At 40.3% G+C, this 17,964-nt stretch overlaps 1 protein-coding gene across 7 annotated transcripts in view; it reads left to right on the forward strand.

Annotated features, from left to right (window-relative positions):
• Positions 1-13,550: 13,550 nt before the first annotated feature.
• TFAP2B (transcription factor AP-2 beta) overlaps positions 13,551-17,964 on the forward strand; it is a 33,606-nt gene continuing 29,192 nt past the window's right edge. For 2 of the 7 annotated variants that reach the window (XM_061461019.1, XM_061461018.1), the window contains exons 1-2: positions 13,551-13,750; positions 14,578-14,625. In XM_061461019.1, coding sequence (XP_061317003.1) covers positions 13,670-13,750; positions 14,578-14,625 — 129 coding nt within the window. In that variant the 5' untranslated portion in view covers positions 13,551-13,669. Of the gene's footprint in view, positions 13,751-14,577; positions 14,626-17,086; positions 17,431-17,964 lie in introns of those variants that run through there. The other 5 variants (XM_061461024.1, XM_061461021.1, XM_061461020.1 and 2 more) reach the window with 5 other exon arrangements.

Here is a 17,964-nt window from a genome sequence, read left to right on the forward strand (position 1 = left end):
TTCAGATTGAAAGGGATTAGGATGAAGTTTCTCTACTTTTATGAATTAAAACTGAAAATAGAAACGTTGTGTGACAAAACCACTTTTAAAAACTGTGTCAGAAGAAGAGAATGCTTGTGGTGACACCAAGCATTTTGAGTAAGCAAAAAAATCTTCCATCCTACTTAAAAAGCCAAATATGGTAGCAGAAGAAGGTGCTATGGATCCTGTGTGGATCCAGTCTTGTCATTTTGGAGCAGAATTAAGAGGCGGATATGACTGACCTTTGCCTGCCTTTCTTTATTACCACAGCATTATTTTTTAACTCCCTTTAATTTGCTTTTCACTGCACCCCTAAAGAAAAGCACAGCTTTGCACAGGTGTCTAATTTTAGACATGGAAGTCAGGTGTCTACTTGGACTGGTTGTTCAGAGCATCTCCATTGACTATAGAGGAAGCTTAGCTTGAATAAATACCTACATCTCAAGTAGAAAAAAAAAAAAAAAAAAGAAAAGAAAAGAAACAAAACTCAAACCCCAGTAAGCTCACCTTTCGTTAAAATTAAATGAGACAGATAAACTTTTAATCACCATTTGTTCAGCTCAAAATTTAATTTGTGTCTTCAAAGAAAGAGTTGTAGCAACCTTATCTGTAGTTCGTACTGTCCTCCATTTTTACAGGTTCAGTTAATCCAAGCGAATGGACATTTGTTTCAATTGCAGTTAGCTAGATGGTGTTACACCCTCTGCTCCAGATTCTTGTTACTAACCTGCTTACCTAGATGTGGCATTACATAAAATGTTCCTATCAGTTTCTTCTAGCTGATACAGTCTCAAACTGTGCAAAGCGTAGTAAAGACAGCCAGCCCCGAGGAAGATCAGTAAAAACTTTCCATAAAACGTCTGTATATAATTTAGATCAGACAAACATGCCAATGCAACTATCAACCAAGAACATATGGCAAGAGGGCCAAATATGAAGCCAAAGCCAGAATAAACTTGTGACTTATTAGCTTTTGAAATAAGCTACACCTACCTTTTTTTTTTATTTTATAATGTTAAAATAAGTGTTAAAGAATTATTATTTGAATCTCCTGTATGCCCTGTCTCATGTCTGTCAGCCCCATATTTCAGAGATTCTTCTCAAGATCAAAGAAAACCTCAATGGGATGGACATATCCAGGCTCCAAAATGTTCATGTGAACATTACTGTAGCTGCTGAATGACCCCAAGATCAAAGTAAAAGAGTTCCACCTTAGAGAGGCAAACCAAAAGGATATATTATTCAAGTGATGAGGATGATTGTCAGGCAACATGATCTGTTCATAAAACTAATCTTAATAATAACAAGAAGAACAAGAACAAGAGCATGACAAAGAACAAGAAGATGTCTACAGATGTTTACATTCCAAAATGCTAAAGATTTCTTCTAATTTTAGTTGCTAATACTTCTTTGGATGAAAAACAAAAATCTCATTTGCTGAACCAGATTTAAAGATAATTATAAAAAGTGTGTCTATTATTTACAGCGGGGAACAATGGGCTTTCTTTTATCTCCTCTAAATGCCAGTTCAAAGGCAGCATCCGAGTTTCTTGCTTTCACCTAGTTATGGAATACCCCAAAAGAGAGACAATTCCTTTTATTTTCTAGTATCATACTACATCCTTGATTTCTGGTACTCAGAACCTTGGGGCTATCTTAATAACCCTGTTCAGCATTTATTCAAATCAGTAACAAAATCCCCATGGACTTCAAAAGGAACAAGATTAATTCCAGACAACTCTGTTTATTAGCAATATTTTTGCCCTTCATTCTACTGTATTTCTTCTTGTACTCCTCACAAGTGTGAAGTTTGCAGAATGATAGAGCATGACTTTTTCCCTTCAGAAGAGGTGGTTGCATCCAGACTGCACAATTGGAAAGGGCTCTAATATGTGCTATCCCTTTTTTTCCCTGTGCCTGGGGGGAGCACTAGTTAGTCCTAGCTAAAATTTGTCAGAAGCTTTTATAGCATAAGAGTATGGGAGATTGGGGGAGATTGGTAGAGATAGCAGGGCAGTACTCAAGCTGTTTACTGTTTTACCATTCTTTTATGACTCCTCAAAATTCCCATTCTCAAAAATGACAATGACAACAAAACTGGATTATCTTCAGCCCCTGCGATCCAAATGACCATTCACAAACACTTCCTGTCCCACCAAGAGCCAGTCCTACACCCACACTCTATGGTCACTAAATGGCTGAGCAGCATTCAGACTGCATTCTAGGAGAAATACTATGTTTTGTAATAGTCCACATATAATTACTGATCTACAAAATTCAATTTGTATAACTTGTACATTTTAGATAGGTATGTGATCCACAGTTTTTATGACTTCTTATTTTTGTTTATTTCAGTTTCTGTTTTGCATGGAATGTTTAAGATCAGTATAAGTAGTTGTTGTGATTTCATACCCATGTTGAGGGAACAAGGTGGCACAAGGAGAGGGGATGTTTCACAGTCTTTACCACACAATGAGGTAATCTCATTTTTTCTTGCATCTAACCCATGGTTTTTTTCATCACTCCATTTGAAATAATGGAAATCTACTGCTTTCATTTGACTCCTAAGTTCCCAAACTTCAAGAATAAGGAAAAAAAAAAATCTGTTTGTTCCATGATATTTTAATTTAAAATTGCATCCAGATTTTGCTCTCTACACATGAGTACGAGTGAAGATTATGATAGTATGTATTAGGCTGGTGTAAGAATGATATCAAATCAGACCAGCAGGTTCAGTAACCTCTCACAGCAACTATTATTAATGCCTCAGAAGAAAATAACAAGCACCACGAATAAGAACAAAGGAATAAATTCATATGTGATTGCTCAATATCTTAGTACATGACAATATGAGGAGTTTTCAAAGAAATGATCAGCTGTCTGGAAAATAAATGTTTCCTTTTTTATAAGTTGGTGAAGCATAGAAGCTAATTTGTTGCTAAAATTTTAAAAATAGAAAAACAGAAAAATCCACCTAATTAGATGCTTAACAGTTTGGCATTAGTTCTGTTCCCATTAATGAATTATCTGATTGAGGACTCAATTAATAAAAAAATTAAAGGAGGATAATGTAATTAATACTAATCGATATGGCTTTACAGAAAATAGATGCTGTCAAATGAACTTGTTTTTCTTCCTTTTAATGAGGTTACAAATCTGATTGACTTCTAAAGAACATTTAACTTGCAACCACAGGGTTGTTGATTACAATTATAACAATTAGACAAAATGCTAAGTGCATTAAATGGATCTAAAGCTATTCATTTGAACCTGAAGTAGGTGAAGAAGAGAGAATAATGACTAAGATGTAAATTCCTAACAGAGTTTTTTTCATGTTTCAGTTTCTGCCCTGACATGAGTTTATATTGTCATCAATGACATTGTATAACATCACCAATGATAACACTGGTGACTAAAAAATCGCAGGAAAATTGATGAAGGAGAAAAATATACCATGATCTGGATTGTTCAGTAAGCTGGATGTCAGCAAACAAGTTATTAACAGAGGGAAAATGAATTTGTATATCTAAGAAGCAAACACACATTTTTTCCCTATGAGATGGTGGAATCTGCTCTGGAAAGCAGTGACTCTGAAATGGAATTATTGGTCATAGGTGACAATCCACTAAGTATGAGCTTGAACTTGAGGGCAGAAGGGCAAGAGTGTCTTATGCCTAAATAAACAAAAGGATATCATGTACTCGTAAAGTTCATGGTGCATCTGTCACAGATATGGAGCAATGGCAGGTGAAATATTATATTCTTTTCTGATATGTCCCCTTCAAGAAAGCTGCTGGCAAACTGAATCAGGTGATGTGGCATCCATCCCTGATGTCACGCCTAAGCCATTGTCTGAAGCTTTGTAGAAAATGATCTAGTCATCCTGGTGGACACCAAGTCAAAAATCAACCAACAACGCATCCTTCCCACCTTCACAAAGGTGGTAAAATGGTATTCCTTTTTAGGATTGTCGGAAGCAGGTAGGAGGTGATCGTCCTCCTCTGCTCTGCACTAGTGGGGCCACACCTGGAGTATTGTGGCCAGTTCTGGGCTCCTTAATGCAAGAGGGATGTGAACAGACTCGAGAGAGTCCAGTGAAGGATCACTTGAGATAACTGAGAGTCTGGAAGGCTGAAATAGTTGCGACAGTTTTGCCTGAAGAAGAGAAGGCTCAGGGAGGATCTTATTAATGCCGTATAAATTCCTGAAGGGACTATACAAAGAGGAGAAAGACAGGCTTTTTTTAGTGATACAGGCTTTTTTTAGTGCTGCCCAGTACCGAGACCAGAGGCCATGGACACACACCGAAACAGATGTTTTGGTGCATGCAGGTTCCTCTGGATGTCAGGAAACAATTTTTTCTGTGGGAGTGACCAAGCACTAACACAGGTTGCCCAAAGATGTGATGGAGTCTTCATCCTTGGAGATATTCATAAGTCACCTGGACATGATCCTGGGCAACCAGCTCTAGGTGGCCCTGCTTGAGTAGGGGAATGGATGAGATGAATTTCAGAGGTCCCTTCAAACTTCAACCATTCTGTAATTCTTTGTTTCTATGAAGTATAAGAGGATTTACTAGAAAATGAAAAACACAACAAGCTTAATTTATTCATCTTAATAGCAAGATGATACAAAACTGGAAAGGGTTAACAGATATACCCAACAAGAACACTTTACTGGTTTTAGATTTAAGTTCAACAAAACCCAAAATGGAAATCAAATTTGTATCTTTATCAGAGATAGAGATTAAGAAAGAAACAATTCATTAAGTTAGGGAAAGATATTACATCTGTGGCCTTAAAAAGCAAAACTAAGACACTGTTATCATTAATTATTCTACAAGGTACACTGCAGCTCACTCAACAGTTAATCCACTGAGATTTTCTGGCCCGTGTTCTGCAGGAGATAAATTAACGGAGCAATTGCATCTTTTGTTCCTATGAAGCTGTCCCCCACTTCCTGGTCTATGTGTGGCTATTTTCATGACTTACACAAGATTGGATGCTCTGCTTTATACTAATTCCATGTTCAGAGGATGAACACATGGAAACCCCTAGGGAATGACAGAAGCTGGTCAAATACGCTTCACCCTTTATTTGCACTGGAGATCCTACATGGCATAACGGATTTTTGACACAATGAGGAACTTTGCTGTATGCTGTTCTTGTTGCTGCATGCTGTTTGTTGCTGCAACATTCATCCCTTTTATTTTTTGTCAGCCAAACATCTTCCTGATGTTCACTCCTCTGGGTTGTTATCAGTTCCTTTTAATTAATTGCGTGATAAGGACTGATGATTAAAAAGGAGCAAAGCAAGCCAGAATGGAGCTTCAGTAAAGAAACAGGCCTCAAATGAGGTCATGCACACAGGAGTAACACAAGTAGGGCTGGGAGAGGGAACTAGTTTCCTGAATTCCAGTCCCCTTTCTGCTATGCTGATTGAGGTCCCTTCTTTTACATGCCATGTGTTTTAAACGATATGTCTGCTTTATGTTTTTGCTGAAGTCTGATAGATGCATCATAAACTTAGAAACAACCAAAGTTATCAGAGATAAAAATTAAAAAAATATATAAAAAGATTGAAACAAGGTTGGTCATTCAGGGGACTGTGAAATTGCTCTTGTGACTTCTACATGTGATAAAACCTAGTCTAATGCCCCTGAAACAAAAGTGCAATGAAATATTAATTATCTGGTTAGAGTAAAAAATTACTGTGATGAACTTCAGTAATGAAGACCGATCACGACAAGATGGAGTAGTGATCCTGTAAGGCTTTTTTGTAAGGAGCCTTTTCATTACATTTTTAGGAAGATGTTCTGAAACTCCATAAACAGATCTGATTATCAAAGTGCAGGTGAGAAAACCTTTTGCAATGAAGTTCTCTTCTGGTAGCCAAATCAAATCATCGGATGTTCATTTCAAAAGTGGGCATGGGAGAAGGGATAAAATTTGAACTTTTAACTTTCTTATTTTGAAACTAGAGAACGAAATTTTTAATTTCTGAGATTTTTAAATGAGTCATTTACACTTGCTCATTCCTATGCTTTTTAGGCAGGAAACATTAGCTTTTGTTGCTCTTGTGCATTTGTAATAATGAAAGCAATGATATACAATTACCTTAGGATAACAACTCTAAATTGCGTGTTTATATTAATATTAATATCGTATTCTATAAGTAGAATGAATATTGCAGAAAGGCAGTGAGGATGCAGTTAACCTAATTCAAACAAGTTTGTGTTTAATTTTTTTAGACTACATCTGAACTATGTGCCATGAATCTAACTGGCACAGAATAGCTTATACCCATATTATTAAAGTGTCTAAACCAGGGTGCTCATATCTGATCTGCCTCCTGGGAATAGTATTGGGAAGGGAAGGGAAAGGAAGAGAAGGGAAGGGAAAAGATTTAAACTCCCTGGATATATTATGAGCAATTCTGGGAGCCTGAAATACATTTCCCCTATAGATAGAGTTTGTTGACTTTGCAATGTCTGCTTTCATGTATCTGGTTTGTTGGTTTTTTTTAACTCACTAAAGCATAGCCTATAGTCATATTATCTGAGTGCCTACTGCCAGAAAGCAAGTTAGGAGACTGGAGAAGTTAAAAAGAAAAGGAAGCGAGGGTGATGCTGAAGAAAAAAAAAATATATATTCTTAAATCAGATTACAGGCCAGGTCTTAATTTTTCTTCTCTTTACTTAAAACTGATTAACTTTGTCCTGACATGAAGTTTAGATGTCCTCTTTTGGGCACAGATAATTCTCTCTACAGGCTACATCCTAAAATGTGAAGAGTGTATTTCTGTGTATAGATCTAACTTAAACTTTGGTTTTCAACCAAATCACATACGAAGAGTTAGTATCCACATAAACATACCTAAATTAAATTAATAAAATGGAAATCTCCTATATTTATGTCATACTAAACATTTAATAAAACTGAGACCTCCCTTTAACAGCTGCAAATTGCCTGACCTTGATTGTGTAACTCTCATACATGGGGTTTTTTTTGGGAATGGGAACAGTAAAGACATAGAAAGTGTATACTTTATTCAGAAAAACAAGTCAATTCCAAATGCAGATCTCAGTATCCCAGCTGAGGAAACTAAAAGATATCCTTACATGTTTAGTTTAAAAATTTTAAGGAAAAAAGTTTTGCAACTTTTCTGGGTGTTTTATTAGGCTTCTAGGAGGAAGTGGTTTTAGAAAGGATTAATTCACTTTCAAGAAGTGGATGTGGAGAGGAAGGATAACCCTGCAGCTGTGACAGCAGCTCCTGGGAGTCTCCAGATTCTCCTTTGTGTTGCAAAGCATAAGTCTTACAGTTGTAGATAGTGTACAGAAGTCTTTGGTTTAACATTGCATCACCTAACTTCTGCTTTTCCTGTCAATCATGGAAAGCCATGAAGTTAGCACTCAGGATTCCTGTTCAAAAAGCAAAGGGAGTTTTGGATTCTAAAACAAGGAGACACAAGCCAGCAACATAGAGCAATCTAAGCTGGTATGAAGGGACAGTAAGACATGAATAAGGCTTTATGCTCTCTGCCTTAGGGATCCAAGCACTTATTTGAAGTTCACTACCCTGGTCTTAAGTTGAGCATAAAGATTAAGAGATAGTGGTGTAAGAAAAAAAGCCTGAAACACTCTTCATTCTTGACCTGTGAGATCTGATCATCATTCCTGCTCCAGAGTATTTGGAGTGTGTAGAACAGTTCTGAAAAGAGGATGCATTTGTTGAGTCATCCCATCACGCTGACCCAAGGTCCAGGTCCATGTTGACATCATGTGCCCAGGTTTCTTGTGAAAACAAAAACAAAAACAAAAACAGGTAGTACGTAGGGATAAAACACTGAGACATGACTGAGGTACATAATTAAACATGGGTACCAGAGTTACCATAGTAATATAGATAACACTTGAAAGGGCTCACTTTTCCAAACAGCGAACAGGCTGTGTGAGTCTCTGCCCAGGACAACCAGGTTGCAAAAAACTGGACATGAGCCAGCAATGTGCAGTCACATCCCAGAAAGCCAACCTTATCTTGGTCTGCATAAATTTGGATTACTGCTGCTGAAGACTGGTGGCCAAGTGAGCACAGATAGATGAGTGACATCTGAAATAATTTTTTATCATGATTAGACAAATCAGTGTGTTCACTTTTGGCCCCTTAACTACAAGTACAACACTGAGATGCTGCAGTGCATCCAGAGAAGGGTGACAAAGCTGGTGAAGGGCCAGGAGCACAAGACTTATGAGGAGCAGCTGGAGGAACTGGGATGGTTTAGTCTGGAGAAAAGCAGACTGAGAGTAAACCACATAGGTCTTTTCCAGCCTAAAGTATTCTGTGATTCTATAAAATCAAAAAAAAATATTTTTTTTCTCTGAATAAGAAATAGGGTTCTCCTCAACATGACTATCTTATCTTTCAGACTGTTATCAGTGTGGCTTTACTGGCTAGAAGTGGATAATTGTCATTCCTTGCTCACAACAAACTTTGATGTCTTGTATCACGCTGTTTAATTTGTACCTCTCTGCTTCATCATATTTGAGAATACTCTCATCCTAAAAAAAAAAAAAAACCAAATTCCTGAGATGTTGTTTTAAAATTTCTTTACCCACCTATTCTCTTAAGTTTCCTCCTATCCACAGTTTTCCAGCCATTTGATGATTTTACAGTTGCTGCCAAAACCAGCAGTGTCCTGTCTCTCAGCTGGAAATCTTTACCAGGGGTATCTTCAGTGTACCCTTATGGTAAGGACTGGGGTTTTCATACGGTCATGTCTGATTGTCCTAAACTCCTTTCTGTCATTCAGCTCTTGCAATTCCTCACTATCCCAAGACCCAAATTCAGAGGGGAAAAGCAGACAGAAAACCCAAGGTTTTCTGTAAGGCAACAGAAATGCCCTCTAGAAAACTGACCAAATGTCTTTCTTACTAACGGAATTTGGGTCCTCCTAGCAAAAGTCATCTAAAGCATTTTTTGAGTTTGCCAAAACATTATAAACATGCTTTTTAAAATGGGAGAGAGACAGAAGCATCCAGACAGCTGGTGGGATTTGTTTTGTGACTCTTGGGTTCATCATTCGTTACTAGGTTTCTCTGATGCAGAGATTTTTTACTCTCTTCTTCATTATATAAATGGTTGGGAATCACAGGGAAGACTCTTCTAGCTGGAAATATCAGAAAGACATTTCTGTTCCTTCTCTTTACAGGTGAGTAGTACTGATGGTTGAAATGGTCACACCAACCCTCTTTAGCCTGCCTGCACCTATGCATGGTTATTAGGATGTTTCAGAGACCTTTTCAGGGAAGATTTCAGATTGAGTTACTGTCTTTGCCCTGTCCTCCCTGGCTGCAAGCAGGGGTTCAGGGAGGTTGGCAGCCCCAGGCCAGCGGGAGATGAGTTCTGATACACAGAGGTGACTCCTTCACCTTGATCCTGGCTTTGGGAACAGTCTGAAAAGGGTTGTGATGAAAGGTGTCCAGGCAGGTCACCATCGATGGGAAATCGTGCAGTCTTCTCCACAGGGTTATTAAATGTAAAACAGTTAAAACACTGGTACAGGTTTCCCAGAGAAGCCATGGCTATCCCATACCTGGCAGTGTTCAAGGGCAGGTTGGATGAAGCTTGGAGCAAGCTGGTCTAGTGGCGGGTATCCCTGCCCATGGCAGGGTGTTGGAACTAGATGAGCTTTAAGGTCCCTTCCAACCCAAACCATTCTATGATTCTCTAAAAAACTCTGGTTATGTCTGCAGACGTAATAAGGAAACTAAATTTACCAGCAAATGATAAAAAAGAAGTTAGATTATTTTAAGAGATGAGTCTTGCTATTATTCACAAAGAAAAGGTATAAAATGCACACCAAAGTGATGATTTTTGTAAATCCATGAACAAGCAGGCAGTAAATTTTAAGCTACATTTTGAGATACCTGCAATATTACATGGTTTTCTTCCCCATTAATTAAATTGCAAAGCTTTTTAATAAAAACACTAACTTTTTAAACACATGTGAGAACATATGTAAGAAAAGTGTCAGGAAAAAAAAAAATAAGCTACTTCGGAAGAACAGGTACCAAACGTGTCCAAAAAGCTTGGATTTTCAGTTAGAACTGTCAGGACCCTGCCTTTATACGAGAGCCAGCAGCAGAGGGCGCTAAGATAAACATATTGATTTCAAACTCCAGCCAACAGTAAGGATTTGCTAGGTATAGGGGGATATAGACTTTATTACAGAGATCTAGGTTGGATTTACAAGGTAAAGCAGGAGTTAAAAGTCCATTTCTAAATCAAGATCTTGACTAGGTGCCGGCAAAGCTTAAAATAAAATAAAAATCCTGAAATCATCATATGAAGCTAGAGGATAATAACTTGTTGAATTAAGATTAATGTTGGGGCTATTTTTTGGTTAATCTCTCACCAAAATGGCCATCACGATGTTGCAGCTCCTCTATTAACAGGACTGTTAATAGACATTTGGTTTAGATTATTTGGATAACTGCATTTAAAAGTGTGGGATAAAAGATGGATTCTAATTATAAGGTTCAAACACTGTTAAGAAAAAAACAGCTTACATAACAATCTGAAACTGTATCCTAACGGAGGAAGCACTGATAAACAGCATAATTTCTAGTAAAGGAAGCGTTTGGTTGCTTGTAACTCCCAAATACAGGTACAGCCGGGTGTGAGGGAGAGGCAGGAGCTTAGGGAAGGGAGCTGCTGCCTGGATGGAGCCCCATGAGAGGGCGCCGCTGCCCCGCTCAACGCCGCTCGGAGCCGAGCGTCCGGAGAGCACAGCCTCCGTCGCCGAAGCGTAGGGGAGGGGAGGTGGATTTCCTCTAGCACGGGCAAGGCTGTATGGAGAAGTATCCTTAAAAAAAACACCCAAATAAATAAAAAGTATAAAATATTCCCTTACTGCCAGGCTGAGGCTGTGGTGCCGCTGCCCAGATCCCCGCTGGAAAGCCAGGGTCTTTGGTTGGAAGAGATTGTAAAAGCAAGCCCCAAAACTGCTGGGAAATGGGTGAATTCCCTCCCCCCCCCCCCCCTTTTTTTTTTTTTTTTTTTGTTTGGTTTGGTTTGGTTTTAGTTTTTTAAAGTAGCGCTTGCAACGGTCAAAAGATCAGTTCTGAGTAGCACTGCATTTTGCATCCAGGGTTTATTGTGCATTGCAGGTATAAACTGGTGTTAATCTTCCCGTTTGAAATTGGGTTTGAGGAATCTGCGGGGGTGGGGGGTGCAAAACAAACACAAAAAATGCGAAGAATCTTTGTTGTAAATTATCACTCGAGATACGTTTGTCATGTTTCGTGAAAGGAATGTAATACTAGTGGGATTTGAAAGTAAGAATTTATTGTCCATACCACTCTGCTACCAAAGAGCCAGGGGTCAGCAAGTCTATTTTTGGTTTCTTCTTTTTCCTCCCCTGCTCACCCCTCCCCCAACACGTAGACCATATTTAATTCAGGGTGCCACTAAATTGTAAAGCATTAGCTGTCACGAAGCACATTAACGCTGCCCTGTGCCAGCCTTCAAGGCCGTGACTCAAAGACTTTAACCAAAGTGATAGCAAACTGTCCCTGGTGTTTTTCTAAGAGGGTCATTCAGATCTAGAGGTGCGTGAGGGAGGGGAAGGAGGTAGCTGCATGGGTATCTCCCGCACATCCACATGCAAACAGCATACGATCTTTCTCCTTTTTCAGGATTTGGTTGAAATTATCTGTCCAACCCACTCCAAAGATGTACCCTTTTCTCCTCCTCCTCTTCCTCCAGGCAGCGGTGGCTGTGCTGTGAAAAAACTCGCCTCTGCTTTAACAGCTCTCAGCAGCACCAGTGTCCCGCTCTTGTTCTAATACCTGGCTGATATTTGGTTCTTGCCTTTTGAGGGTCCAGTTTTCAGAAGAAGATGTACCCTTTGAAATGAGGGGGGTGGGATGCTGTAGAGGTTGAGAGAAAAGGGGATGAATTTATACTTTCTGCTTTAACTTAAGGATAAAGCAAACAGAAAAAGAAAAGCCCACCCATCCCACCAGCCAACCAAAGACAGCCAGAAGTGTCTCTTGATTAAGTTCGCTTCATTTTCGAGGTTACATATATATATATATATATATAAGTGTCTTTACTTATAGGACCTTTGAAAGTACAAAAGACATTATGCACTTTCCCATAGGATCCCATGCAGGATAACAAAGATGTGTAGGAACCCTATAGATAGAGCTTGAAATTTCCGGTGACAGGACCTTGAATTTAGAAATACCTTCTTTTTCTCTGCCTTTCTGCTGTGTCTTTCTTTCCTCCCCATCCACACCCCACACCCCCACTTCACACACACGCACACACCCGGTGCATCAGCCCATTGCAAAGCTCAATTGTAATTGTTTCCTTTCAAAGGCAGAGATGGGTTCTGCTGGCTTGCAGAATAGGTCGCCTCTTTGCTGTATAACGTGTTTAAAAAAAAAAAAAAAAAAAAAAAAAGAGGACAATACAAAGGAAGGTTCGCCTGAGGAAAGAGATAAAAAAAAAAAAAAAAAAAAAAAAAGGTTAAAAACGGTCCAACTCCTCCTCTCCCCTTCCAAACGAAGGGCTACCCGGGAACCGCACAAATATCCATCCAACTCTGGTTTTAATCGTGTTCAGAAAGTAGCTAATCGCTATTCAAATGTGTGCGGAGAAGGGTTTGCTAAACTCCTCTTTTTTCCTTCTTCTTTTTTTTTGTTCTCCCAGAGAAAGTGTTCCAAGTTATAAAATATACAGTCTAAATCTGAAGTGTAAGACTTTCAAATTGAAATCATTGATAAATTTACTCCCTTTATATGTGCTTGAATGTGCTTGATGAGACGCTGCTTTGGTGTTTTACTGCATATGGGAGGATAATTTCTGGACATGTAAATAAAAGCATATTGCATGTGGTGAAAAGCATAATACCTCATTGTAGATGATGAATCGCCTAGTACAGAAGCAACTTATTCTTTATTTTAATATAAATAGGATCGAGAAAATATTCCTTAATTTGTCCATTCTATCTATCTATCTATCTATCTATCTACTCATCCATATACTAAAATAGCGGATATATGCACTATATAATTTGTATATTTGATCACTGTGCATCCACAGATATATGGTAAATGTATAAATATATGAGCAAACATGTATTTATATACCCTTTTATATAAATTGATCAGGTTTGTGTGTACACATGCATATGTAATGTGTAGAATATATGTGTCTACATATGTAGGAATATAGAGAATTTACATATATAAATGTGTCAATTTATATTTGTCTGTACACGGGAAAAGTTATGTTTTCTGTGATATATGTGTGTATGTGTGTGTAAATGTATGTCTGCGTATTTGCAACTGTGTATATTTATACATCTTTATATGCCTACATAGAAGTCTAAGTCTCTATATGTGTATATGCATATATCTAGTCACATATATGTCTGTAGATATATGTAACGATGTAATAGATAATGTTCTTTACTATCCGATTGAGCTAGAGTTCTGCAGCCTATTGTTTCAGACAACAGATATAAGTTGCGATGGAAGAGGAACGTCGGATTTGGTGTCTGTCCCCCATTTCCAATTATAGATGGATCATTACAGACAGAGAAGTACTGAGAATCCAGACATCTGCTCTTCACATGAATGCACTCACCTCCTAGAGAACAGCCTGCCATCATGCTCTGGAAACTGGTTGAAAATGTCAAGTATGAAGATATCTATGAGGTGAGTATATGATACGCATATGAGTAAGAGAGCATATGTATATTTAAATATATATAGTATATAGATACAGGCATGTCTATATAATACACGTATAGCTCTACATATACATACAGGCAGAAATAGAGACGCATACACCAACACACACAAGTATAGAGACGGGAAACCAAGAGTAAATGCTTAAATGTTTATTTATTTGCATCTTTGTATTCAGCATGCCAAGTCTTAAACTTTTTTTTCATGGAAAAGCTGTTTGATGCGATTTAAAACATCAAAGTAATGATCCGGGGGTTGGGATGAGGCAACTTATAGGCAAGAGTTTGGTTGTTTATACCTCCAATTAAATATAATTCGATTAAATATGGACATATGTCTAGGAAAAAAAGCTGAAAATAGGAGAGAAGCACAATCTGGTGTTCAGGGACCGGATACATTTCTTTCCTTTCTTTCTTTCTTTAATTTTTTAATTTTGCAATTCCAAGCTGGGCTAAAATTGAGTTATGATTTTTTTTCTTTTTCTTCTTTTCACAATCGGATACGTCTTTTGCGACTTTTTATACGTATATACCAATAGCTAAGATGTGCATGGATACATACACTCGCATTCATTAAGTGGCACATACATTCTTTCACGTCTGTGAGTACACGCACCCGAACTGATACATTCAAAGGCAGCTCTGCATAGTCCGCGGACATAAAAAGTTGTGTGCTTAAGTGAGACTTCTTCGCTATTTTCGAGGCCAAATAGCAGAGCAAAGGAGGTGGGGGTTGGGGGTGGGGGGGCGAAATCACAGCGCAAACACCGCGAAACCTTTCTTAATTTTGCACAGTTTCCTGAGCCGGATCTTTTCCAAACGGGCTCCGCGAATGCATTTCTTGTAAGTTAACCAGCGGGCTGGATTTGCTCCGAAGCTGGGAAAAAGACGTGTAAGGGAAGGCGCTCCGCAAAATTATATTTTAATATTTTTTGATTTCTTTTATTTTTAATTTTGTTTTTAATCTGTCAGAGGCATTTGCAATGCGATAGCGGGGGGGGGGTGGGGGGGTGGGGGGGGGTGGTGGTGAAGATTTTCAGATGGGCGCAATCCGCCAGCTCCAGCGCGGAGGCTGCTCCGTGGGGAGGTGGCCGGGCAAGGACCGGGGACAGGGCAGAAGCCAGATTCCGGGCAGAGACCGGCTACTGAGTAGAGGCAGGGCGGAGACCGAGGACAGGGCAGTAGCAGGGACCCGGTAGGGCCAGAGCCAGTTACTAGGCTGCGGACTGGGCAAGGCTCGGTACCCGGCAGGGGACAGGGACTTGGCAGGCTGGAAGCCGGATACTGGGCTGGGCGTCGGGCAAGAATAGTGGATCAGGCAGGAGCCGGGGACAGGGAAGCGGTCAGTTACAAGGCTGGGTACCTTGAAGGGGCCGGGCAGGAGCCGAGGACTGGGCACGAGCCAGGGGCGGGGCAGAGCAGCGGCCGGGGACCGGGCAGGAGGCCGGGGACCTGCGGGGAGTACGCCCGGGATAGCGCCGTCGGGGCCCCGCCGGCCCCAGCCCGTCGCTCCGCCGCAGCTCTCCCATCCGGGAGCTCGCTCACACTTACAGCAGGGAAACTCGCGGGCAAAGCAGAGAAGGCGGCAGAGGGAGGGCATGGCTCCCACAGCAGCAGCCAGGGAGGGCGGACAGGACGGAGGGGAGAGGGAGAGCGGCAGCCTGCGCAACCGGAGAAACGTTTCCATTCCCAAAAGCTGCCGTCAGGCTGTCAATTGGCAAACCCCAGTTTGCCAGAATGAGCACAGCCCGGCATGTGTATTTCTGCCCGTGTGTGTGTGCGTGCGTCCGTCCCGCCGGCAATCGCAGTCCGCTGAGCCCTCGCTTCTTTTCCCTCTCCATCTCCCGGCACAGCCCGGCCATTGTCTCTGCCTGCCCACAGCACCAAGCGACAAAACATCTCCCCTTCCCTGCTTCGCGGGGTTTTATTTCCCACCCTCCTTTGGAAGGGGATTTTGAAGCCGTTGCGCATTTTACGGACACTCGTATTTCTAGACTGCCGTGGAAGAGAAGCTGAGTTGGGGAGCTGTTGGGTGGGATTTGGCTGTGGGCAGGGTATACCCGGACTTGGAGTGCGCCCTAAGACATTTTGTAACGTGTAGCTTTAAAAAATGAAGACAAAATATTGTTACTATTTTATTTTTAGAGCTGAAGTCCTCTAGGTCTGTCTTTTTTAAAGAAAAAAACGTTTCTTTTCTTTCCCATTAAATTCTTGCTTTCTTTTTACAATTTATAATTAACGTAGGGGAGTCTCAGCTGCTTAAACTGACTCTGTTCTTAAAACAGAAGTGTGTGTATGTGTGTGAGCAGCGGGGGGGGGGGGGGGGGGGTGCTCTGGGAAGTGCGAGTCTATTTAGGAAGGAACGTAAAGTTGAACTTTAACAGAAATGGCAGACAGTCCAGTTGAACGGGTTCCTGCAACACCAAAAAGGTTTGATATCGCCTCTGGCTTTGCCTCACAACTATAAATTTACCATCCTTTAAAAATCACTGCAAACATTTCACATTTGGGTGAAAATCTGGACGTATACGTGCATATATTTTTATTTATTTTTCGTATCGGGAAGGGAGGAACAGGATTCAGAAAGAAGTGAAGCCCAGCTTAGTGCAGATTAGTTTATTTATTTGGCTATTGTGAATAAATACGACCTGTAACATGCACCAGAAGGGCTTTATCTTAGCTGTAGACATATGTTATAGAGACTGCACACTTCTTCCATTTCTTTGAAAAAACAAGGAAAGTGAAGGTTTGGGAAAGCCTGGTTCTCCTCGCTATTTGTTTAAAAAAGAAAAAAAAAACACCAAAACCACAAACAAAAAAACAAATTTACAAGAACAAAAGCATCGAAGGCAAACAATTCCTCGTATTAGGAATGTATAATTAAATGTAAAAAAAAAGTAAAAGAAAATATGGGGGTTTTCTTATTTTTTCTTCGCCTCTAGCATTGTTTCCTCTCACTTCCCCGCTCCAGCCCCCCAGTTCCTACTTTCCGCATCTTCCTCCTCTCGAGTTCATTGAAGTTATGCCTCTTTCTTGCTAAACTTTTCCCCCCCTCTCCCTCTCCCCAACCCCTGCTTCTGCCAGCCCCCCTCGTCTGATTACATCTAGTAATTCTCCACTGAATGAACGTCATTTACAATAGTAGGGGAGCTCTCGAGCTGGCTGCCAGCTTCACGCTCCATTTGGTCCTGCATTCTCCCTTTAAAGTAGTCGTGTAATATTAATAGTCATGAATATCAATTATTATGAGGCGGTGTAGAGAAGGAAAGGGAGGAAGGGGTAGCGGAGCAGTCTGAGCCTAGCCTTGGGTTGAAGAGGATTGTATTTGGGAGCTCAAAGGGGAAAAAAAGGGGGGGGGGGAAACCCCAAAGAGGGAGGGGTAAATCATATATGCAGATAGAGGTTTCCAGGCTCGGTTTGGGGGGGCATTGATCCTTTTTTTTTTCTTTTTTTTTCCTTTTTTTTTTTTTTTGATGGATAGACTTCGAAGTATCTCAAGCTGTTCTCCTGTGTCCAACACGGCCCTTTGCAGATCTCCTTGATATTTTTTCCCCCCTTCAATTATTAGCACTACTACCATTATTTTCTTTTTAGCTATCACAAGACTTTTTTTATTTCCAGATGTTAGTCCACACCTATTCCGCCATGGTGAGTTTGGATCCATGTTGTACTAGAATTGCATGTTCTCTCTCTCGATCTGTTGTCTCTCTCCCTCTCTCTCTCTTTTTAAACGCCTTTGGCTTAGTAATTTAGCACAATAATTGGAGGAGGCTTGCAGCTGCTTCTCCGTTTTTGCATTGTGTGTTCTCGATTTGAGCAAGCGGAGTCTGGGGGGGGAGAGCAGGGAAAAAAAAACACAACTTTTTTCTTCCTTTTTTTTTTTTTTTTTTCCTAGCGATGTGTGCCATTGCTTGTGGGGGTTTGAGCTACACTTTGTGGAATAGATATTTTTCTTGTTTACTTTTAGCCTCGCAGCTTCAGCTCTATGGAGTTGAAAAAAACTCTTCTCCCACCTTTTCTCCGAAGCCTCCACACCCCACCAACCCCCCCTTCCCAGCCCCCCACACACCCCAAAGACTTTTCATTACAATTGACCCCCACCCCATTTTCCGGAATATAATATTGGGAAAGGAGACAAAAGACATTGGAAATAGCTGGAGAAATCAGAAATCACAGCGACTG

This window comes from Pezoporus flaviventris, unplaced genomic scaffold (genome assembly GCF_033815535.1).
Source record: "Pezoporus flaviventris isolate CSIRO_AGI_PZ_B2104156 unplaced genomic scaffold, CSIRO_AGI_Pfla_v1 ptg000031l, whole genome shotgun sequence".
Classification (NCBI taxonomy): domain Eukaryota; kingdom Metazoa; phylum Chordata; class Aves; order Psittaciformes; family Psittacidae; genus Pezoporus; species Pezoporus flaviventris.